Source organism: Dasypus novemcinctus, chromosome 12, assembly GCF_030445035.2.
Source record: "Dasypus novemcinctus isolate mDasNov1 chromosome 12, mDasNov1.1.hap2, whole genome shotgun sequence".
NCBI classification, from domain to species: domain Eukaryota; kingdom Metazoa; phylum Chordata; class Mammalia; order Cingulata; family Dasypodidae; genus Dasypus; species Dasypus novemcinctus.
The window spans coordinates 59194291-59213798 of record NC_080684.1 but is presented as its reverse complement, the minus strand read 5'-3'; the positions used below and the strand labels follow the sequence as shown (position 1 = coordinate 59213798).

The 19508-nt window shown below is 35.8% G+C and overlaps 1 protein-coding gene across 2 annotated transcripts in view; it reads right to left on the bottom strand.

The window, feature by feature from the left end:
- Positions 1 to 19508, bottom strand: part of ZDHHC17 (zinc finger DHHC-type palmitoyltransferase 17) — a 224584-nt gene that overhangs the window by 72992 nt on the left and 132084 nt on the right. For both annotated transcript variants that reach the window (XM_058308461.1, XM_058308462.2), the window contains exon 3: positions 19142 to 19264. In XM_058308461.1, the coding sequence (XP_058164444.1) occupies positions 19142 to 19264 (123 nt within the window). The remainder of the gene's footprint in view (positions 1 to 19141; positions 19265 to 19508) is intronic.

Below are 19508 nucleotides of genomic sequence, written 5' to 3'. Positions count from 1 at the left end.
CAGAAATGATTCCATTGCATTCTCCACCAAGAAAGGAACTAATAAGTTATCTGATACATTTGAATAGAGAGGAATATTACAGGTCTTTCTAAAAGTGTGGAAAGAATTAGTGACAATATACAGAAAAGTAAACAAGTGAAAAAAATGAAACAACTGTTACTTCAGAAAAGAGTCAAAAGTTCTTTAGAAAAGAACAGATAATCAGACAACACTTTTATACATAATATCTCTATACTCCTAACAATTTAAACATTGAATTGTGATTGTGGTGGTTTGAAATGGTATGTATTCCAGAAAAATGTGTCCTTAAAATTAATCCATTCCTGTGTTGTGGATCCACTGTAAGTAGGATCTTTTGAGGAGCCTATTTCATTTAAGGTGTGACCCAACTCATTCAGAATGGGTCTTAATCCTCTTACTGGAGTCCTTTATAAATGAGATGAATACACAGAGGGGAAAAATCCAAAAAAGCAAGAAGCTGAAATCAATGAAACCTGGAAGAGAAGAGAGAGACTAGCAGGTGCCTGTCATGTCCCTTGCCATGTGGCAAAGTACCGTAGGATCACAGGTAGCCAGTCTTCGGAAAGAAAGCATCACATTGATAATGCCTTCATCTAGATAGTCTGACTGCCTCAAACTATAAGCTAATAAATTCTCATTGTTAAAAGCCCATCTATTTAATGATATATGCTTTGAGCAGCCTGCCAAAGTAAAACAGTGATTTCACTAAAACTGTACTAGAGGACAGATCAAGTAGTATTAGTGGTGATGTTAAAGACTTCTAGTTATGCCAAAAACAGAAAGTCAAAATATAATGACAGAAAACAATAAATGTAGAAATAACATAAAAGTTGGTGATATTTATTAAAATTAAACCTATACCTTTCTAACACTCTCACTTCTAAGGATTCTACTGATATATTTAAACATGTACAAAATGATATGTGAACAAGATATTAATAACAATGTTTGTAATATCAAAACACCAAAATCAATCTAAATGTTTATCATTAGGTAAACCATTAAATTAATTATGGTACCTTCATATAACACAAAAATCATTCAACTCTATTTGCATTCATATGGAAAAATCTAGAAGTATATAAATTAAGTAAAAACACAGAAGCATTTTGCTATCATTTTTTTAAGGAGGATAAATTTCTTAATAAAAGTAACAAGCATATAAAATACAAGAATAAATACTGGGAAAAACAGCTACAAGAGTTGAAACAAATAGTAATTTCTGGGGTACAGATTCTGTGAGTGGGGAGGGGTTGCTATTTGTCACTATAAGCCTTTAAATATTATTTGATTTTTCAAATTGTTACCATTTTGATTAAAATTTATAAAGCAAGATAAAGAAGCAATGGAAGGCTACATAATTTGGACCAACCTTCCACCGAAGATAACTAAAAAAGCTCAATAAAACAGAAGAAATATTTCCTAAAAAGCAAAGCCTAAGAAGATTAAAAACACTTCCATGGCCAAGGTTTAGGAGAGGCTAAAATCTAGAGAAGCCAAAAAAGCACTCAGGCATCACTTGCCCTAGAGACAGTGTGCTGATGCAGAAGAGTTGGCGGAGAGGTAAGATAAGCAGAGAAAAACAAAACAAGAGCTGAGACCCTAAAAAGCTTGCTTTTAGGAGTAATGAAGAACCAGAAACAAACCTGGCTCCAGCATGGTTTTCAGCCACATGAGTGATCTGGATAATCTAAAGCCTTGAAAAAAATTAAAAGATTGGCCTGGAAGAAACAAATGAAAATACTGTCATCTTAGGCCTCAAATTATTGTACAGATAATTATTCAGAACACAATTATCTACCACATATTCAAAATAATCAGGAAGGGGGAGTTCCAGGAAAATGACATCTCACAAAAACAATGGAGAAAGGGCTAAAAGCAATCCAAGGGACCTGCTTTGGGGGTCATCAGCCCAGGACAGTGCTACACAATTCCCAGGAGAGCATAAGACAGAGAGACGAAGAACCTAAAAAATCAAATGGGAGTTACTAAACACCCACAGTGGAGGGAAAGGACTCCCATCCCCCAACCTTAAAACTTAAAAAGCATGGTTAAAACCCCTGGCTCGCAGCAGCTGAGTGAGAGAATAACCATCTTCCTTCCTGTCAGCTGTTATAATGGGAAAAGGAGGGTGAGTTGGAGGGCTTCTCTTCAGTGAATTTGGCCAACAGAGTTTGCTTTGAATCTCAGCTCTGACCAGACCAGAAACTTGGGAAAGCACAGGTTAAAAGAAACTATTCAATGAAAAAGGTTTACTGATGACTGCCATCTGTTAGCTGGCCAGAAAACTGCAAGAAGGAAAACTGCTTTTAAGACTCTTGTTAGCTTGACCCTTGTAATCTGTGCCCCATTAATGAGTCTCTGACCTGATTTTGAGAACTTAAGCAGGGCAAATTTAAAGATTTAGAAAAAGGTGAACTAAAAATCAAAGAAGAGCTATGGAAACAAAACAAAACAAAACAGAAACACTAGGCAAGAGAGAAAAAATGACCAAAGGAGTAAATTCACAGCATATTCAGATGCCTAAACATTAGCAAAAAAACTGAAAGCCATACAAGGAAACAGGAAGAGATGGTCCAGTCAAAGGAGCAAACCAAATATCCTGACAAGATACAGGATTTAAGACAACTAATCAATGATAATCATGTGAATCTCCTAAAGCAATTCAAAGAATTGAAAGAAAATATGACTAAAGAGATAAAGGATATTAAGAAGACACTGGGTGAGCAAAGAACAATTTGAAAGCCTGAAAAGAAAAGTAACACAGCTTAGGGGAATGAAAGCCATGATAGATGGGATTAAAAATACATCATAGGCATAACAGCAGATTTGAATTGCCTGAAGACAGAATTACTGATTTTGAGGACAAAATATCTGAACAGGAAAAGACAGGGCAATAGAAAGAGAAAAGAATGGAAAAAATGAAACAGGGTTTCAGGGCTGGGAATGATAACATGAAACACACAAACACATGCATAATCGATGTTGCAGAAGGAGAAGAGAACAGAAAAAGGGCAGAAAGAATATTTGAGGAAATAACGACCAAAACTTTCCAATCCTTATGAAAGAGATAAATATCAATATCCAAGAAGGACAATGTACCGCAAACAGAATAAATCTGAATAGACCTACGCCAAAACACCTACTACTGAGAATGACAAATATCAGAGATAGAGGATTCTAGGAGCAGCAAGACAAAAGCAAAGCATCACATACAAAAGAATATAAATAAGATTCAGTGGTGACCTCTCATTAGAAACCACAAAGGCAAGAAGAAAGGGGTATGATGTATTTAAGGTATGAAAGAGAAAACCAGCAACTCAAGAATTTGGTACCCGGCAATACTATCCTAAAAAATGAGGGTGAGTTTCAAGTCTTCAAGACAAAATAAAACCTGAGAGAGTATGTTACCAAAGGACCAGAATTAAAAGAGAACTAAAGGGAATACTACAGTCTGAAAGGATAAAACAAGGATGAGAAGCTTGGAGAAGAGTATAGAAATAAAGATAACTAGGAAGGGTAAATTAAAGGGTAAAAAGACAGACAATAGTTAGATATAAAAAGGGAAAGCCAAAATAAAATGATGAAGTAAGTAATGACTTTACAGTAATAACACTGAATGTTAATGGCTTGAACTTCCCAATTAAAAGATATAAAGGTTGTAAAAAGGTATTGCAAATGGACACCAAAAAAGAGTTAGCAATACTAATATCAGACAAAATAGATTTTGAATGCAAAACTGTTATAATGGAGGAAGAAGGCATTATACATTAATAAAAGGCGCTAGTTACAAAGAAGAAATAACTTTACTAAATAGTTATGCACCTAAAAACTGGGTGCCCCAAGATACACGCACACACTGGCAATAGTGAAGGGAGAAGTAATAGACACTCCATACACCACTCTCAGCTGTGGCTAGAACATCTGGACAGAGGAAAATAAGGATATGATAATGATATGATAAATGAACAAGGTCTAACACACATCTATAGAGCACTGCACCCCAGAACAAAAAAATATATATTCTTTTCAAGTCTTCATGGATCCTTTGCCAGGACAGACCATATGTTGGATCACAAGACAGGATGCACTAAATTTAAAAAGACTGAAATTATACAAAACACTTTTTCTGATCATAATGGAATGAGGCTGCAAATCAACAATGGATGGAAAAAGGGAAAATCCATAATATATGGTGATTAAACAACACACTCTTAAATAATCAGTGAGTCAAAGAAGAAATTATAAGAGATTTCAGCAAATATCTTGAGACAAATGAATAAGAGAACACAAAATATCAAAACCTATGGGACATCACAAAGGCAGCTATTGAGAGGGAAATTTAAAGCCCTCAATGCTTGCATTAAAAATGAAGAAAGAGCTAAAATTGAAGTTCTAACTGCATATCTGGAGAAACTAGAAAAAGAACAGCAGACTAATCCAAAACAAATCCAAAGTATAAAAATAGTAAAGATCAGAGAAGAAATAATGGAATTGAGAAAAGAAAAAAAGAAAAAAAAAAAACCACCAACAACAGAGAATCAACAAACCAAAAGTTGATTCTTTGAGTAGATCAATAAAACCAACACACACTTTGCAAAACTGATAAATTAAAAAATACAAATATGTAAAATCAGAAATGAGAAGGCGGACATTACCACTAACCCACAGAAATAAGAGAGCGCAAAAGAGGATACTATGGACAATTGCATGCCAAAAATCTAGACAATGTAGATGAGATGGACAAACTCCTAGAAACACATGAACAACCTACACTGACCCTAGAAGAAATAGAAGACCTCAACAAATCAATTACAAGTGAAGAGGTTGAAATAGTTGTCAAAAATCTCCCAAAAATGAAAAGCCCAGGACCAGATGGTTTCACAGATAAATTGTACCCATCATCCAAAGATGATCTAATACCAAATATACTCAAACCCTTCCAAAATATTGAACAGGAAAAACTATTACCAAACTCGTTCTATGACGCCCACATCACCCTAATACCAAAATGAGATAAAGGTACCATGAAAAAAGAAAATTAAAGAATATTCATAATGAATATTGATGCAAAAATCCACAACAAAATACTTGCAAACCAAATCCAAAAGCACATTAAAAGAATTATACACCATAATCAAGTGGGTTTTATCCCAGGTATGCAGGGGTTTTTCAACACAAGAAAATCAATTAGTGTAATAAACAACATGGATAAATTGAAGAAGAAAAATCACCTGATCCTCTCAATTGATGCAGAAAAGGCATTTGACAAAATACAGCATCCTTTCTTGATAAAACACTCCAAAAATTAGGAATAGAAGAAAGCTTGCTCAATATGGCAAAGTTCATATATGAAAAACCTACAGCTAGCAATGTACACAACAGTGAAAGATGGAAAGCTTTCTTGCCGAGAACAGAACAAGACAAGGATGTCCACTGCCACCACTGTTCTTCAATATTGTGCTAGAAATTCTAATTAGAGCAATTAGGCTAGATAAAGAAAAGGCACCCAAACAAGAAAGGAAGAAGTAAAATTTTGACATTTGCTGCTGATCTGATCCTATATCTAGAAAATCCTGAAAACCCACAACAAAGATACTAGAATAGATGAGTTCTGCAAAGTGGTGGGATATGCCAAAATCAATAGTTTTCCTATATACTATTGATGTGTAATCCAAGCAGAAAATCATTTTAAAAATTACATTTATAATAAAGACTAAAAGAATAAAATATTTAGTAATAAACTTAACCAATGCCGTAAAGGACATTATTCAGAAAACCACAAAACATTGCCAAAAGAAATTGAAGAAGACCTAAATAAATGGAAGGACAATCCGTGTTCATGAACTGGAAGACCAAATACTGTTAAGATGTCAATTGTAACCAATCTGATTTACAGATTCAACGCAATCCCAATAAAAATTCTAACAGCCATTTTTGCAGAAGTAGAAAACCAATATCAAATTTATTTGGAAGGGGAAGGAGCCCCCATTAGCCAAAAATGTCTTTTAAAGGAAATGTGAAATTGGAGGACACTCACTTCCTGACTTTAAAGCATATTAATTAGCTCTGGTGGTAAAAACAGCATGGTACTGGTATAAAAACAAAAAGAGTGACCAATGGAACCAAACAGAGAACTCAAAAATAGAGCCTCACATCCACAATTAAGTGATTTTTCACAACACTGTCAATACCTTCCAGCTGGGCTATAAGAGTCTACTCATCAAATGATCATGGTAGAACTGGATAGCCATATTCAAAAGGAAGAAAGAGGACCCTTATCACACAGCTTACACAAAAATTAACTCAAAATGGATCAAGGATCTATATATAAAAGCCACAACTATAAATTTCCTAGAAGAAAATGTAGGGAAAGATCTTCAAGATCTTGACTAGGAATTCAGGGAAAAGGTGTTGAAGTAGGCAGGCGGAGTCTGACTCTTTCACAAAAAAGAATGAAGAAAAGGCAAGGACCTATGCAAAGAAGCTTCTTTGAATATATACAGAATGGGAAGGTGCTCTGAGTCATCCAGGAGGGTACTGGAAAGATAAAGAAACAAAAGGAAAACCATGACTTGCTAGCCCCTTTGGCTGGAAATGGCACATATACCCCGCCGTCAGGGCAAGTAGCCTTGGAGAAGCCCTTGGCTCACTGCTACCAAGAGAGTGGGAAGGAGTGCTTCCTGGGAGGAAGAAGGGTATTACAAGGGTGGAGAGTGGTTTCTTTGTGGTGAGTTTGGGCAGCTGAGCCCTCTTACCTCTTGGAAGGGACCCCAACCCATTAGGGAGAGAGAAGGGGAGATCTGCTCAGGCAAGCTGTCACACCCAGCCTCCCTGGGAGAGAAAGGACCTAGATGAGAGAAGGAACAGGAACAGGCCCCTAATCAGAAGGGTTCTGGAAAACTGTAGAAGTCTAAAACACCTGAGGTAAAGGGGGTGGATAGAACCAGATAAGCTTTTTAAAGCCTAATTAACCTGTGGAGTCAGTTTAGCTCAGTGGAGGAGTTCCCGCCTCTCATATATGAGATCCCTAGTTCAATTCCTGGGTCTCCTTACAGAAGTGATCCAGAGAGTGAGCCAAAGGGTTATCAGGTACCCAGTGGATACTCTATGACAGGGAACATATAGACATTTAAAAAAAAGATTTTCTTGGATCTATTATTTTTTTCATTTATTTTTTTATTTCTTAAAGGTTCCTTTTTTCCCTCTCCCCCTCATTATTTTACTCACTAAAACCAGGTACATCACCTGCACGGGGCAGGCTGCAGGGTGATTGATTGATGAACACTAGCAGCCTGAGAAGCTCCTTAGGGGCCTAAGAAGGAAGGCTGTTATTCCTTGGTTGGTTTTATGGTTTTCTTTAGTTGTTGCTGCTTTGTTTCTTGTTTGTTGTGTTTCCCTTCCATTGTTTCCTTTTTTCACCCTTTTACCTATTTTTTTCTACCTATGTTATTTCTTTTCTTTCACTCATTTTTCTATCTACTGTTATTTTTTCTTTCACCCCACCTCTTTTTGTTTGATCTTAAAATTTTTACTGTTTTGTCTTTCTTTTTTCTTTTTTTGTTTTCTTTCTTTTCTTAACTTTTTCTTTTTTCTTTTCCTCCCTTCTCATCATTCCAGTCTTTTATTTCATTGTACATATTTTTCTCTATTTTTCTCGGGTTTCATTTTTTTCTATTCCACTTTTTTTATTGTTATTCCTTTGTACTTCTTATGATTCTTTACTCATGTTAATTATTTATTTTCCTAGGTCTTCAATAGCGCCTCTTCTCCCTTTTTTATTATTATATTATTCTTTTTCTCTTATCTTTTTCATTTTCTTTGGTCCTAATATTTTTTCCAAAGGAACACAGACAACAGCAAGGAAACAGAAAAAGAGGAAAGAAGTGTCAAACTGAAACCTTATGACACACACAAAAACAAAAACAAAATAAAATCGTAGAGTAGAAAGAGAAGTTAACCAACTGAATAAGCCCATCAGGATAAACAGGTGTCTAGACACCAACAAAAAATTACAAACCATACTAAGAAACAAGAAGACATGGTCCTAACTAATGAACAAATTAAAAAACGAGGAGATGCAGAACATGGAACAATGTTTTAGAAGAGATGTCCAAGCAAATATCATGAATCAACTTCATTAAGTAAAGGAAGAGATTACAGATATTAAGAAGGCACTGGGAAAACATACTGAAGAACTTGTAAACATACTTAAAAAGGTAGCAGATATGATGGTGATGAAAGATATAATGCAAGAAATCAAAAATACACTGGAAGCACAAAATAGAAGATTTGAACAGAAGAGAAAAGAATCAACAATGTGGAAGACAGTATATCTGAAACCAGACAGAGAGAAGAATAGATAGATAAAAAGAGAAAAAATCCAGCAGGGACTTAGGGATTTGAATGCGACATGAAGCATACAAACGTAATCCTTATAGGCATCCCAGAGGGAGAAGAGAAGGGAAAGGGGGCACAAGTAGTGTTTGAGGAAATAATGGCTGAAATTTTCCAAACTCCTTTGAGGGACATGGATGGACATGTACAAGAAGTACAGCATACCCCTAACAATATAAATCCTGAGAGACCAACTGCAAGACACATGCATGTCAAATTGTCCAATGCTTAAGACAAAGAGAGAATAAGGAAAGCAGCAAGAGAAAAGAGATACATCATGTACAAGGGAAGCTCAATAAGCTGACTTCTCATCTGAAACCATAGAGGCAAGAAGGAAGGGGCATGACATAGCTAAGGTGCTAAAAGAAAAAACTTCCAGCCAAGAATTCTCTATCCAAAGGTGGCATTCAAAAATGATGGAGAAGTCAAAATAGTCACAGATAAACAGAAAGTAAGAGAGACTGTCTATGAGAAACCTGCCCTTTAATAAATACTAAAAGGAGATTTGCAGATTGAAAGGAAAAAATAGGAGAAAGAGAGTTGGAGGAGAGTGTAAAAATAACTGAAAAGATAAAAAGAGAAATAAAAACAGCATAAGGCATACATAAACCCAAAGAAAATATGGCTAATGTAAATAATTCCTTGACAGTAATAACACTGAATGTGAATGGATTAAGCTCTCCCTTGAAGAGACAAAGACTGGCAGAATGGATAAGGAAATATGACCCATCTATATGTTGTCTACAAGAAACTCACCTTAGACCCAAGTATGCAAGGAGACTGAAAGTGAATGGTTGGAAAACAATTTTACATGCAAACAATAACCAAAAAAGGATGGGAGTAGCTATACTAATATCAGACAAAATAGACTTTAAATGCAGAACTATTGTAAGAGACAAAAAGGGACACTATATATTAATAAAAGGGGTAATCTATCAAGAAGAAATAACAACTGTAAACATTTATGCACCTAACCAGGGCATCTCAAAATTACATGAGGCAAACATTGGAAACAATAAATAGAGACACAGATGTGTCTACAAATACAGTGGGGACTTTAATACACCATTATCACCATTAGACAGAACATCTTGACACAGATTCAATAAAGAAACAGAGGACTTGAAAAATACATTAGAGGATCTGGACCTAATAGACACATACAGAACTTAACATCCAAATACAGTAGGATAAACACTTTTCTTGAGTGCACATGGATTATTCCCCAGGACAGACCGCTAGCTAGGCCACAGAACAACTCTTAATAAATTCAGAAAGACTGATATCATACAAAGTGATTTTTCTGACCACAATGGAATGAAGCTGGAAATCAGTAAGGGACTGAGAACCAGACTGGAACAAAGATATGGAAGTTAAACAACACACTCTGAGACAATCAATGGGTCAAGGAGGAAACTGCAAAAGAATTGAGTAACTACCATGAGACAAATGAAAATGACAATACAACTTATCAAAACGTATGAAATGCAGCAAAAGCAATGATGAAAGGGAAACTAACAGCCATAAATGCCTATATTAAAAAAGAAGAACTAATATGAAAGACCTAATGCAAACCTGGAGGAAGTAGAAAAAGAACAAACTAATCCCAAAGTAAGCAGAAAGAAGGAAATAACAAAGATTAGCGTAGAGCTAAATGAAATTGAAAAATAAGAAAGCAATAGAAAAAATTAACAAAACCAAGCTGGTTCTTTGAGAAGATTAACAAAATTGACAAACTCTAGACTAAGAAAGAAAAAAAGAGAAAAGATGCAAATACATAAAATAAGAAATGAGGAAAGAGAGGTATCACCAATGATTCCCCAAAAATAAAGAATATCATAAGAGGATTCTTTGAAAACGCTATGTCAAAAAGATGGATAACTTAGAGGAAATGGACAAATTTCTAGAAACACACAAGCAGTCTACAGTGAAAAAGAAGAAATTGATAACCTCAACAGACCAATCAATAGTAACAAGAAAGAAGTATTCATCAAAAATCTCCCAACTCAGAAGAGTCTGGGACCAGATGGCTTCACAGGTGAATTCTATCAGACATTCCAAAAAGAACTAACACCAATCCTGCTTAAACTCTTCCCAAAAAATAGAAGTGGAGGAACATTTCTAACTTATTCTATGATACCAACATCACCCTAATACCAAAGCCACACAACGACACCACAAGAAAGGAAAAGACCGATCTCTCTAATGAACCTAGATGCTAAAATCCTCAACAAAGTACTTGGCTAATTGTATTCAACAACACATCAAACGAATTATACACCATGACCAAGTGGGTTTCAACCCTGATATGCAAAGATGGTCCAACATAAGAAAATCAACCACTGTAATACAACACATTAAAAAATTCAAAGAGGGAAACGGACTTTGGCCCAGTGGTTAGGGCGTCCGTCTACCATATGGGAGGTCCGCAGTTCAAACCCCGGGCCTCCTTGACCCCTGTGGAGCTGGCCATACGCAGCGCTGATGCGCGCAAGGAGTGCCGTGCCACGCAAGGGTGTCCCCCGCGTGGGGCAGCCCCACGCGCAAGGAGTGCGCCCGTGAGGAAAGCCGCCCAGCGTGAAAAGAAAGAGCAGCCTGCCCAGGAATGGCGCCGCCCACACTTCCCGTGCCGCTGACAACAACAGAAGCGGACAAAGAAACAAGACGCAGCAAATGGACACCAAGAACAGACAACCAAGGGAGGGGGAGGAATTAAATAAATAAATAAATCTTTAAAAAAAAAAAAATTCAAAGAAAAAGATCACTTGATCATCTCTATAGATGCAGAAAAAGCATTCGACAAAACAGAGCACCCTTTCCTGATAAAAACACTTCAAAAGATAGGAATAGAAGGAATCTTCTTCAACATGTTAAAGGGTATATATGAAAAAATCCACAAGTGACATCATATTCAATGGTGAAATCCTAAAAAATTTCCCTCTAAAATCTCAAACAAGACAAGGATGCGCACTGTCACCACTCTTATTTAACATCTGTTAGAAGTACTTACTCGAACACTTAGGCAAGAAAAAGATATAAAAGGCAACCAAATTGGAAAGGAATAAAAATTTTACTATTTGCAGATGACATGATCCTATTCATAGAAAGCCCTGAGAAATCTACAACAAAACTTCTAGAGCTTATAATTGAGTTCAGCAAAGTGACAGGTCATAAGATTAAATGTGCAAAACCAGCATCATTTCTGTAAATCAATAATGAGCAATTGAGGAGGAAATCAAGAAAAAAATTCCTTTTACAACAGCCACTAAAAGAATCAAATACCTAGGAATAAATTTAACTAAGATGAAAAGGACGTATGCTCAGAAAACTACACAGTACTGTTAAAGGAATCAAAGAAGACCTAAATAAAAAATCATTAAGATGTCTATCCTACCCAAAATGATTTACAGATTTAACACAATCCCAATAAAAATCACCACAGCATTTTTTATTGAATTGGAAAAGCTAACTATGAAATTTATTTGAAAGGGCAAGGGGCCCTGAATAGCCAAAGACACATTGAAAAAGAAAAATGAAATCAGTGGAATTATACTACCTAACTCTAAAACATACAAAGCTACAATGGTCAAAACTACATGGTATTGGCAAAAGGACAGACATACTGACCAATGGAACAGAACTTAGAGTTCTTATACATATCCAAACATATATGGGCAAAACTGATATTTGACAGGGCCACCAAGTCCACTCAACTGGGAGAGAATGGCCTCTTCAACAAATGGTGTTTAGAGAACTGGATATCCATATCCAAAAGAATGAGAGCAGAACAGCATTACATACTTTATAAAAAATTAACTCAAGATGGATCAAAGATCTAAATATAAGAGTGAAGACCATAAAGATGTTGGAAGATAATATAGGGAAGCATCTAAAAGATCTTGTAGTAGGAAAAGGTTTCATGAACTTTAGAGTTTGTCAAGAAAGTGAAAAGATAGCTGACTCAATGGGAGAAAATATTTGGTAACCATCTATCAAAAAGGGACCTAATAGCCCGAATATATAAAGAAACCCTACATATCAAAAACAAAAAGAAAAACAATCCATTTTAAAAATGGGCAAGTGATTTTTATAGACTCTTCTCCAAAGAAGAAATACAAATGGCTATATACACATGTAAAGATGCTCACCATCACTAGGTATTAGGGAAAAGCAAATCAAAACTACAATGAGATATCACCATACATCCATTAAACTAGTATATATTGAAAAAAAACAGAGGACTATAAGTATTGGAAAGGATGTGGAGGAAAGGGAACCCTTATCCACTGCTGGTCGGAATGTAGAATGGTACAGCCATTGTGGAGAAAGTTGGAGGTTCCTCAGGAAGCTAACCATAGAACTACCATATGATCTTATCCCACTGCTGGATATATATCTAGAAGAATTGAAAGCAGGAATACAAACAGATACACGCGTACCAATGTTCACAGAGGCATTATTCACTACTGCCAATAGTTGGAAATAACCCAAATGTCCATCAACAGAGGAATGGATAAGCAAACTGTAATATATACATAAATGGATTAATACTCAGCTATAAGAAGGAATGCAGTATTAACACACAGGATGACATGGATGAATCTTGAAGACATTATGCTAAGTGCAACAAGCCAGGCACTGAAGGACAAATATTACATAAACTCACTGATAAGAACTAAGCAATATGAGTAACTTCACAGAGCTAGATTCTGGAAGACAGGTTTATAGGAGATAGAAATGGAGTATAGGGTTGTGAGCCAATGACAATATGCACAAAATCTACGGTGAAAGAGTGTAGTTGTAGTTGTGCAGTGGATAGGCATGTCAGTGGCATAGTGATTTCATGGGTTTGGCAGTACTAGTCTGCGAATGGTATAGGGTTGGACTATCCATGGAACTGGCGGGGGGGAGGAGGATTGGGAGAAGGAGCAGGTGAACTCTGGGGATTTGTAGGTCTGTGTTTAAAACTACAACATTGGGAATGTTCTTTTGGCAAATATGGCAGGGAGGGATTACTGGTATAGGCTATTGGATGTGGAAAGGCATATAGGCCAGGGAACACCTGGGGCAGGCATCTATGGAAAATATACATATTGATCTTGTCATAGTGTGTTATATCAGTCGGTGGAGACCCACAAAATAAACAAGAAGATAATAAACTGCCATCCTGGGGAGTCCTGCTGTGTTCTCAAATAGAGAGGCAAGAGTCTCTCAAGAACATAGACAGAGCCTAATAAAAGAAAACAGACCAATATTGACAAGCCCTCAATATTACTGCAAGTAATTATGAATCTTATTCTTCAAAAAGTGAAACTTAGTGGTTATAATAGGTCCCAAGAGGATGGAGGGAAGAAAAGAGTAGATGGAACATAGGGCATTTTTAGGGTATTAGAATTATTCTGCATGATCTTGCAATAATGGATAAAGGCCATTTTATATTTCATCAAAATTGATAAAAGTGTATGATCCAAAATGTAAACCATAATGTAAACCACTGACCACTGTTAATAGCAATGCTTCAATGTTTGTACATCAATCGTAACAAATGTACTATCCACGTGTAAAATGTTATCAACAGAGGAGAGGGCAAAAGGGGGAGGATGTTGGGTATACGGGAATCCCCTGTATTCTGTAGGTGCTTTTTCTGTAAACTAAAGCTTCTGTGAAAATAAAATGAAAAAAATAAGACACTGGGGAAATAAATGGAAGAAAATGTCATTGTACATATAAGACAACAGATTACAGTGATGAAAGACATATAAAACAATATTTTTATTTCAAAAAAATTTTTTTTGTATTTTGTTATTTTTAAAACTACCATTATTTCATCTTCTTATTAATCTTATTTGGTTACTTTGTTGGTTTCATTTTTTAACAAGTTTTGGATCACAGAAGGGTCACAACTGTGGCAGGGGAGGATCAATGGTGTGGGGTATCAGGGATGGGGATGCATGGGAGGAGGGTGACTCCGGGCATACTGCTAAGGCATACCAATGTGTTCAAATGTTCATGGGGCATTGTCACAGTGGGAGCAGAGCCACACAATAACCTAAAGAATATCAAATTTTCATGCTGGGGAGCTCTGCCACATACTCTAATAGTACAGCAAGAATCTCCCAAGTGCTGGGGTAATACCTTGTGAAGGAGGATGGACCACTGCGACAGGCCTTTGATACTGATGACTGTACTTATGAATCTTTTCTTTTGAAATTGAAACTTAGCCTAGTATTATATGTTGTCTAAGAGTTACCTCCTGAGAGCCTCCTTATTGCTCAAATGTGGCTTCTCTCTATGCCAAACCCAGCATATAAAAGCATTACCTTCCACACCCCCTACCCCTGTGTGGACCATGACTCCCAGGGATGAGCCTCCCTGTCACCAAGGGATTATTACCAAGCACCAACTAGCAATGCACCTGGAAAAAGACTTTGACCAAAAGGGCAAAGGGTAAATACAAATGAGTTTTTATGGCCAAGAGATTTCAAAGTGAGTTGGCTTTCCAGAGGTTTCACTTATGCATGTCTCAGCTGGGTCTCACTGACAGCCACAGCAACTATTGCCTCAAATAGGAGGGCTCCTGAGGGCTCTAGAGTTATCCAGACACTATAAGCAGGGTAGACAGCTCAGGAGTTTGGCACCCTGACAATGGGCCTACTTTGGAACTTAGGCTCCCTAGTGTGACAGAGTTGGACTCAATTGTGGTTTCCTTACACATGGCTCTTCTGCCCCTTCCATTTGAACCTATAGTTAGTACTAAAGTTGATAAGTATATATCCAAAAGAATTAAGTCTTTGGGCTGTCCAGGTGCCAGTTGGGCCCTGAATCTCAACAGTATAGTTGCAACACCTACTCTTCAGTTCATTGGACTCACCCAGGACAACTAAGGAGATGATGATGGGCAATACCAATTCCAAGGAACAGAAAGAGTTTGCAACTACAAGCAGACAGCCCCAGCCATCATGGGATCCCATGAGATCTAAGCACACTCTCAATTAAGAGGCGGAGTGGGCATCACCATCCCAGGATCCTCACGATTGGGGAATGAACGATGGAATAGAGTAGACTTATTGTTATTCTAGCAATGGAAGAACTTTTATCATTGGTGTAGAGGCAGTGGCCACTGAAGGTTCTGAGGGAAAGGAGAGGGAAAAACAGGTAAAATATGGGGGCTTTTTTGGGACATTGGAATTATCCTAAAAGACATTGCAATGATGGATACAGGCCATTATATATTTTGTCGTAACTTACAAAATTGTGTGGGACTTAGTTTAAACTATAATGTAAACCTAATCCCCACTTAGTGGCAATGCTCCAATATGTGTTCATCAATTGTAACAAATGTACCAGACTAAAGAAGGATATTGTTAATGTGGGAAAGTGTGGGAGGGGAAAGGAGTGGGTCACCTGGGAGTCCCCATTTTTATGTAACATTTATGTAATCTAAAGTATTTTTGGAACAGTTTCTTTTTTTAAAAGTACTTAAAAAAAAAGATCTTGTGGTAGGCAGTAGTTTCTTAAATCTTTTACCTGAAGCACAAGCAACAAAAGAAAAAAATAGATAAATAGGAACTCCACAAAATTAAACACTTTTGCTACTCACAGGACTTTGTCAAAAGGATAAAAAGGCAGCTGGCTCAATGGGAGAAAATATTTGGCAATCACATATCTGATACGGGTTTAATATCCATGATATATAGAGATATTACAATTCAATAATAAAAAGACAAACTGCCTGGTTTAAAAAATGGGCAAAAAATTTGAAGAGACAATTGTCCAAAGAAGAAACAAATGATGAAAGAATATATGAAAAAATGTTCAACATCACTAACGTTTGGGGAAATGCAAATCAAAACTACAATAAGATATCACACTACTAAACTGCCCACTATTAAGAAATCAGAAAACTGTAGGTGTTGGAGATAATGTGAAGAGGATGTGGAGAGAGAGGAATGTTTATTCACTGTTGGTGGAAATGCAGAATGGTAAAGCCACTGTGAAGGACTGTTGGATAGTTACAAAGGAAGCTGAATATAGATTTGCCACATGACCCAGTAATACCACTTCTAGGTATATACCCAGAAGAACTGAGAAGAGTGACACAAACAGGCATCTGCACACCACTGTTCATAGTGTTGTTATTTACATTGGCCAAAAGTTGGAAACAACCCAGGTGTCCATCAACCAATGAATGGATAATCAAATTGTGGTGTATACACACGACAGACTATTATGCAGCAGTAATAAAAAATGAAGTCATGAAGCATATGACAATGTGGATGAACCTGGAGGACATTATGTTGAGTGAAGCATGTCTGACACAAAAGTACAAATACTATATGATTGCACTATTATGAACTAAAATTGTATTGTGTAAACTCTTGGAGTTAATAATTAGAATATATGTCACCAGAAAATGGCATGAGGGTAGAGAATGGAAAGCTGAGGTTTAATATGTGCAGAACTGGTAAAAAGGTTGTTTTGTAAATTTTGGAAATAAACAGAAATGGTAAATGCACATCATAGTGTTTCTAACTAGGAATGCTAATATATGGGTACAATAGTGGTTGAAAGAGAATGTCTAAGGACATGGATATTTCAAGAAAGGAAGTTAAAAATGTGAAATATGAGTATGGGTAATATTGCATATATAAAACTGTTTTTACAAAATATAAATACAAACAAACTAGAGAGACAGAAACAGATAGCTATGGATGGCAGGAAAAACAGAGAAAGTGAGAGGTGATGAGTTTTCTGTTTATTATTATTATAATTGAAATAATGAAAATTCTCTAATAATGACTGAAGTGATGAATGCACAAATATGTGATTATACCGAGTACCAAATTGTACATTTGGGTGGATTTATGCTTTATTAATATATATCAATAAATAACAGAAACAGACCTACATCCTGGAATTCTCACAGATTACAAAATAACCATGCTGATTACATTAACAATATTCAAGTATATAAAAGAAGATTAGAAACTTCAGCAAGTAATAATTTAAATACAGATTTGAAAAAATAATTCTAGAACTGCAAAACAAAACAGGAACACAACGGATGGATTTAACATCGATTACACATAAAAAGAATGGCCTGGAAGGTCTGAAGTTGTTTCCAGATAGATGAAACATAATAGAAAACAGAGAAGAAAGTAGGTAAGACACTCTGAATATACTATGAAAAGCTCTAACATATGTTTAACTGGAGTTCCAGAAGGAGAGCAAAAAGAATGAGGCACAGGAAATACTTGAAGAAATAATGACTGCGATTTCTCCAGAACTGATGAAACCATCAACCCACAGATTCAAGCTTTCCTTGTAATCTCAATCAGGATAAACAGAAAGAAATTCATACCTAGATATAGCATTATGACACTGGAGAAATTAAGAAACAAAGAGAAAATCTGAAAAGCAGGTAGAAAAATAAATAACCTTCAAAAAAGCAATGCTCCATAGAAACAGAAGCCAGAAAACAGTGGAATGATATTTTTAATGAGTAAAGACAAAAAAAGAGAGATCAACCTCAGTTTCTAAAAAACTATATAAAATTTCTTTCACAAAGTTGAGACAAAACAAAAGCATAATTAAACATCAAAAAATTCATACTGAAGGCAGAAGGAAAACTGTAGGCAGAATGAAGGTTAGTGGCACAAGAAGGAAAAAAAGGAAAAGATCATAGAAACATTCTGGAAGAAGGTTATTTCTGGAGTTTGATGCTTTAGTTTTACTCATTTAATCTTTCCTTAGGATTCTAAGAGCAAATTTTCTTACCTGGCTTTAGTATATCCTATGTGTCTCTAGACTATGTGTACTGTACTTGACTGCAAATCTATAAGCAGCCCATTTTAGATTCACATCTTTACCTACAGCTCTAATGTCAAAAGTGTGAGAGACTACTAAACAAGAATTACTAAGAAAAATTTCCATTTACCCTTATTCTTTCTTATCTAACTATCTTTTATTAATACTAAATGAGAAGATTAATGGTGAAAGATATAAATCATTTTATATTTAGTAAATATTCATCTTTTATGCTGGTGTGAATAGTTAAATCAGATTATTATTACCTTATCTTTTCATCCTTCTCTTTCCTTGTTACTTTTTTCCAATGAATCTATTTCACAATGTGAATTTCAAGTCATACTGCCTGAGTTCAAATCCTGACTACAGCCTTTATTAGCTGTGCACCATTGGGTAAAATCATTATCCTCTTTATGCTTTACTTTCTGCATCAGCAGGATGGCAGTAATTGCTATTTTTCACCTAGGTACTTTTAAGAATTAAAATTAAATAAAATAGGGGGAGTGGACGTGGCTCAAGTGGTTGACCGCCCACCTCTCACAGGGTAGGTCCTGGGTTCAGTTCCTGATGCCTCCTGAAAGAACAAAGACAGACAACAAGCAAAACAAATGAAAAAACCAACTTAGGGAAGCTGATGTGGCTCTGTGGTTGAAAACAGGCTTCCCAGTATGAGATCCCAGGTTTAATACCCAGCCCCTGGTACCTCAAAAAAAAAAATTTTTTTTTAATTAAATATACATAGAAAAGTACTTAGCATAATATCTGGCACATAATAATCATTCAACATATATTAAAAGCAATTATTTTTTTAAGAAAAAAATATACATTTAAAAGCCATAAATTTTAGAAATAATTTTTTTACTTCTAATAATTTTATAATAGTTATTAATTATTTTAAAATACAGAAAACACATACTTGACTAAATCTATTCTGTTATTGATGGCAGCCCAATGGAGGAGTGTAACATTTTCTTTGTCAGGTTGTCGTACATCATAACCTGCTTCCACCAATTCTCGGCAACGTTCATAAATTCCGTACCTTGGAAAGAAAGAAAATACAACACTTTTATTACTATTTAAGAATAAATTTTAAGTAAAAATAACATCTTCAGAAGAAAACACTGCTCCATTTGATACCTGAAAATTAAAATGATTTTTGCTTCATAGACTGTTACTTGTAAAATATCAACATCCCAGAAGTTTTCACTAACCTATTTTACAGTTCTAAAGTGTCTCATTTACAAAAATGAAAATGCAATAGAGAAATAAAACTTCTATCAGCA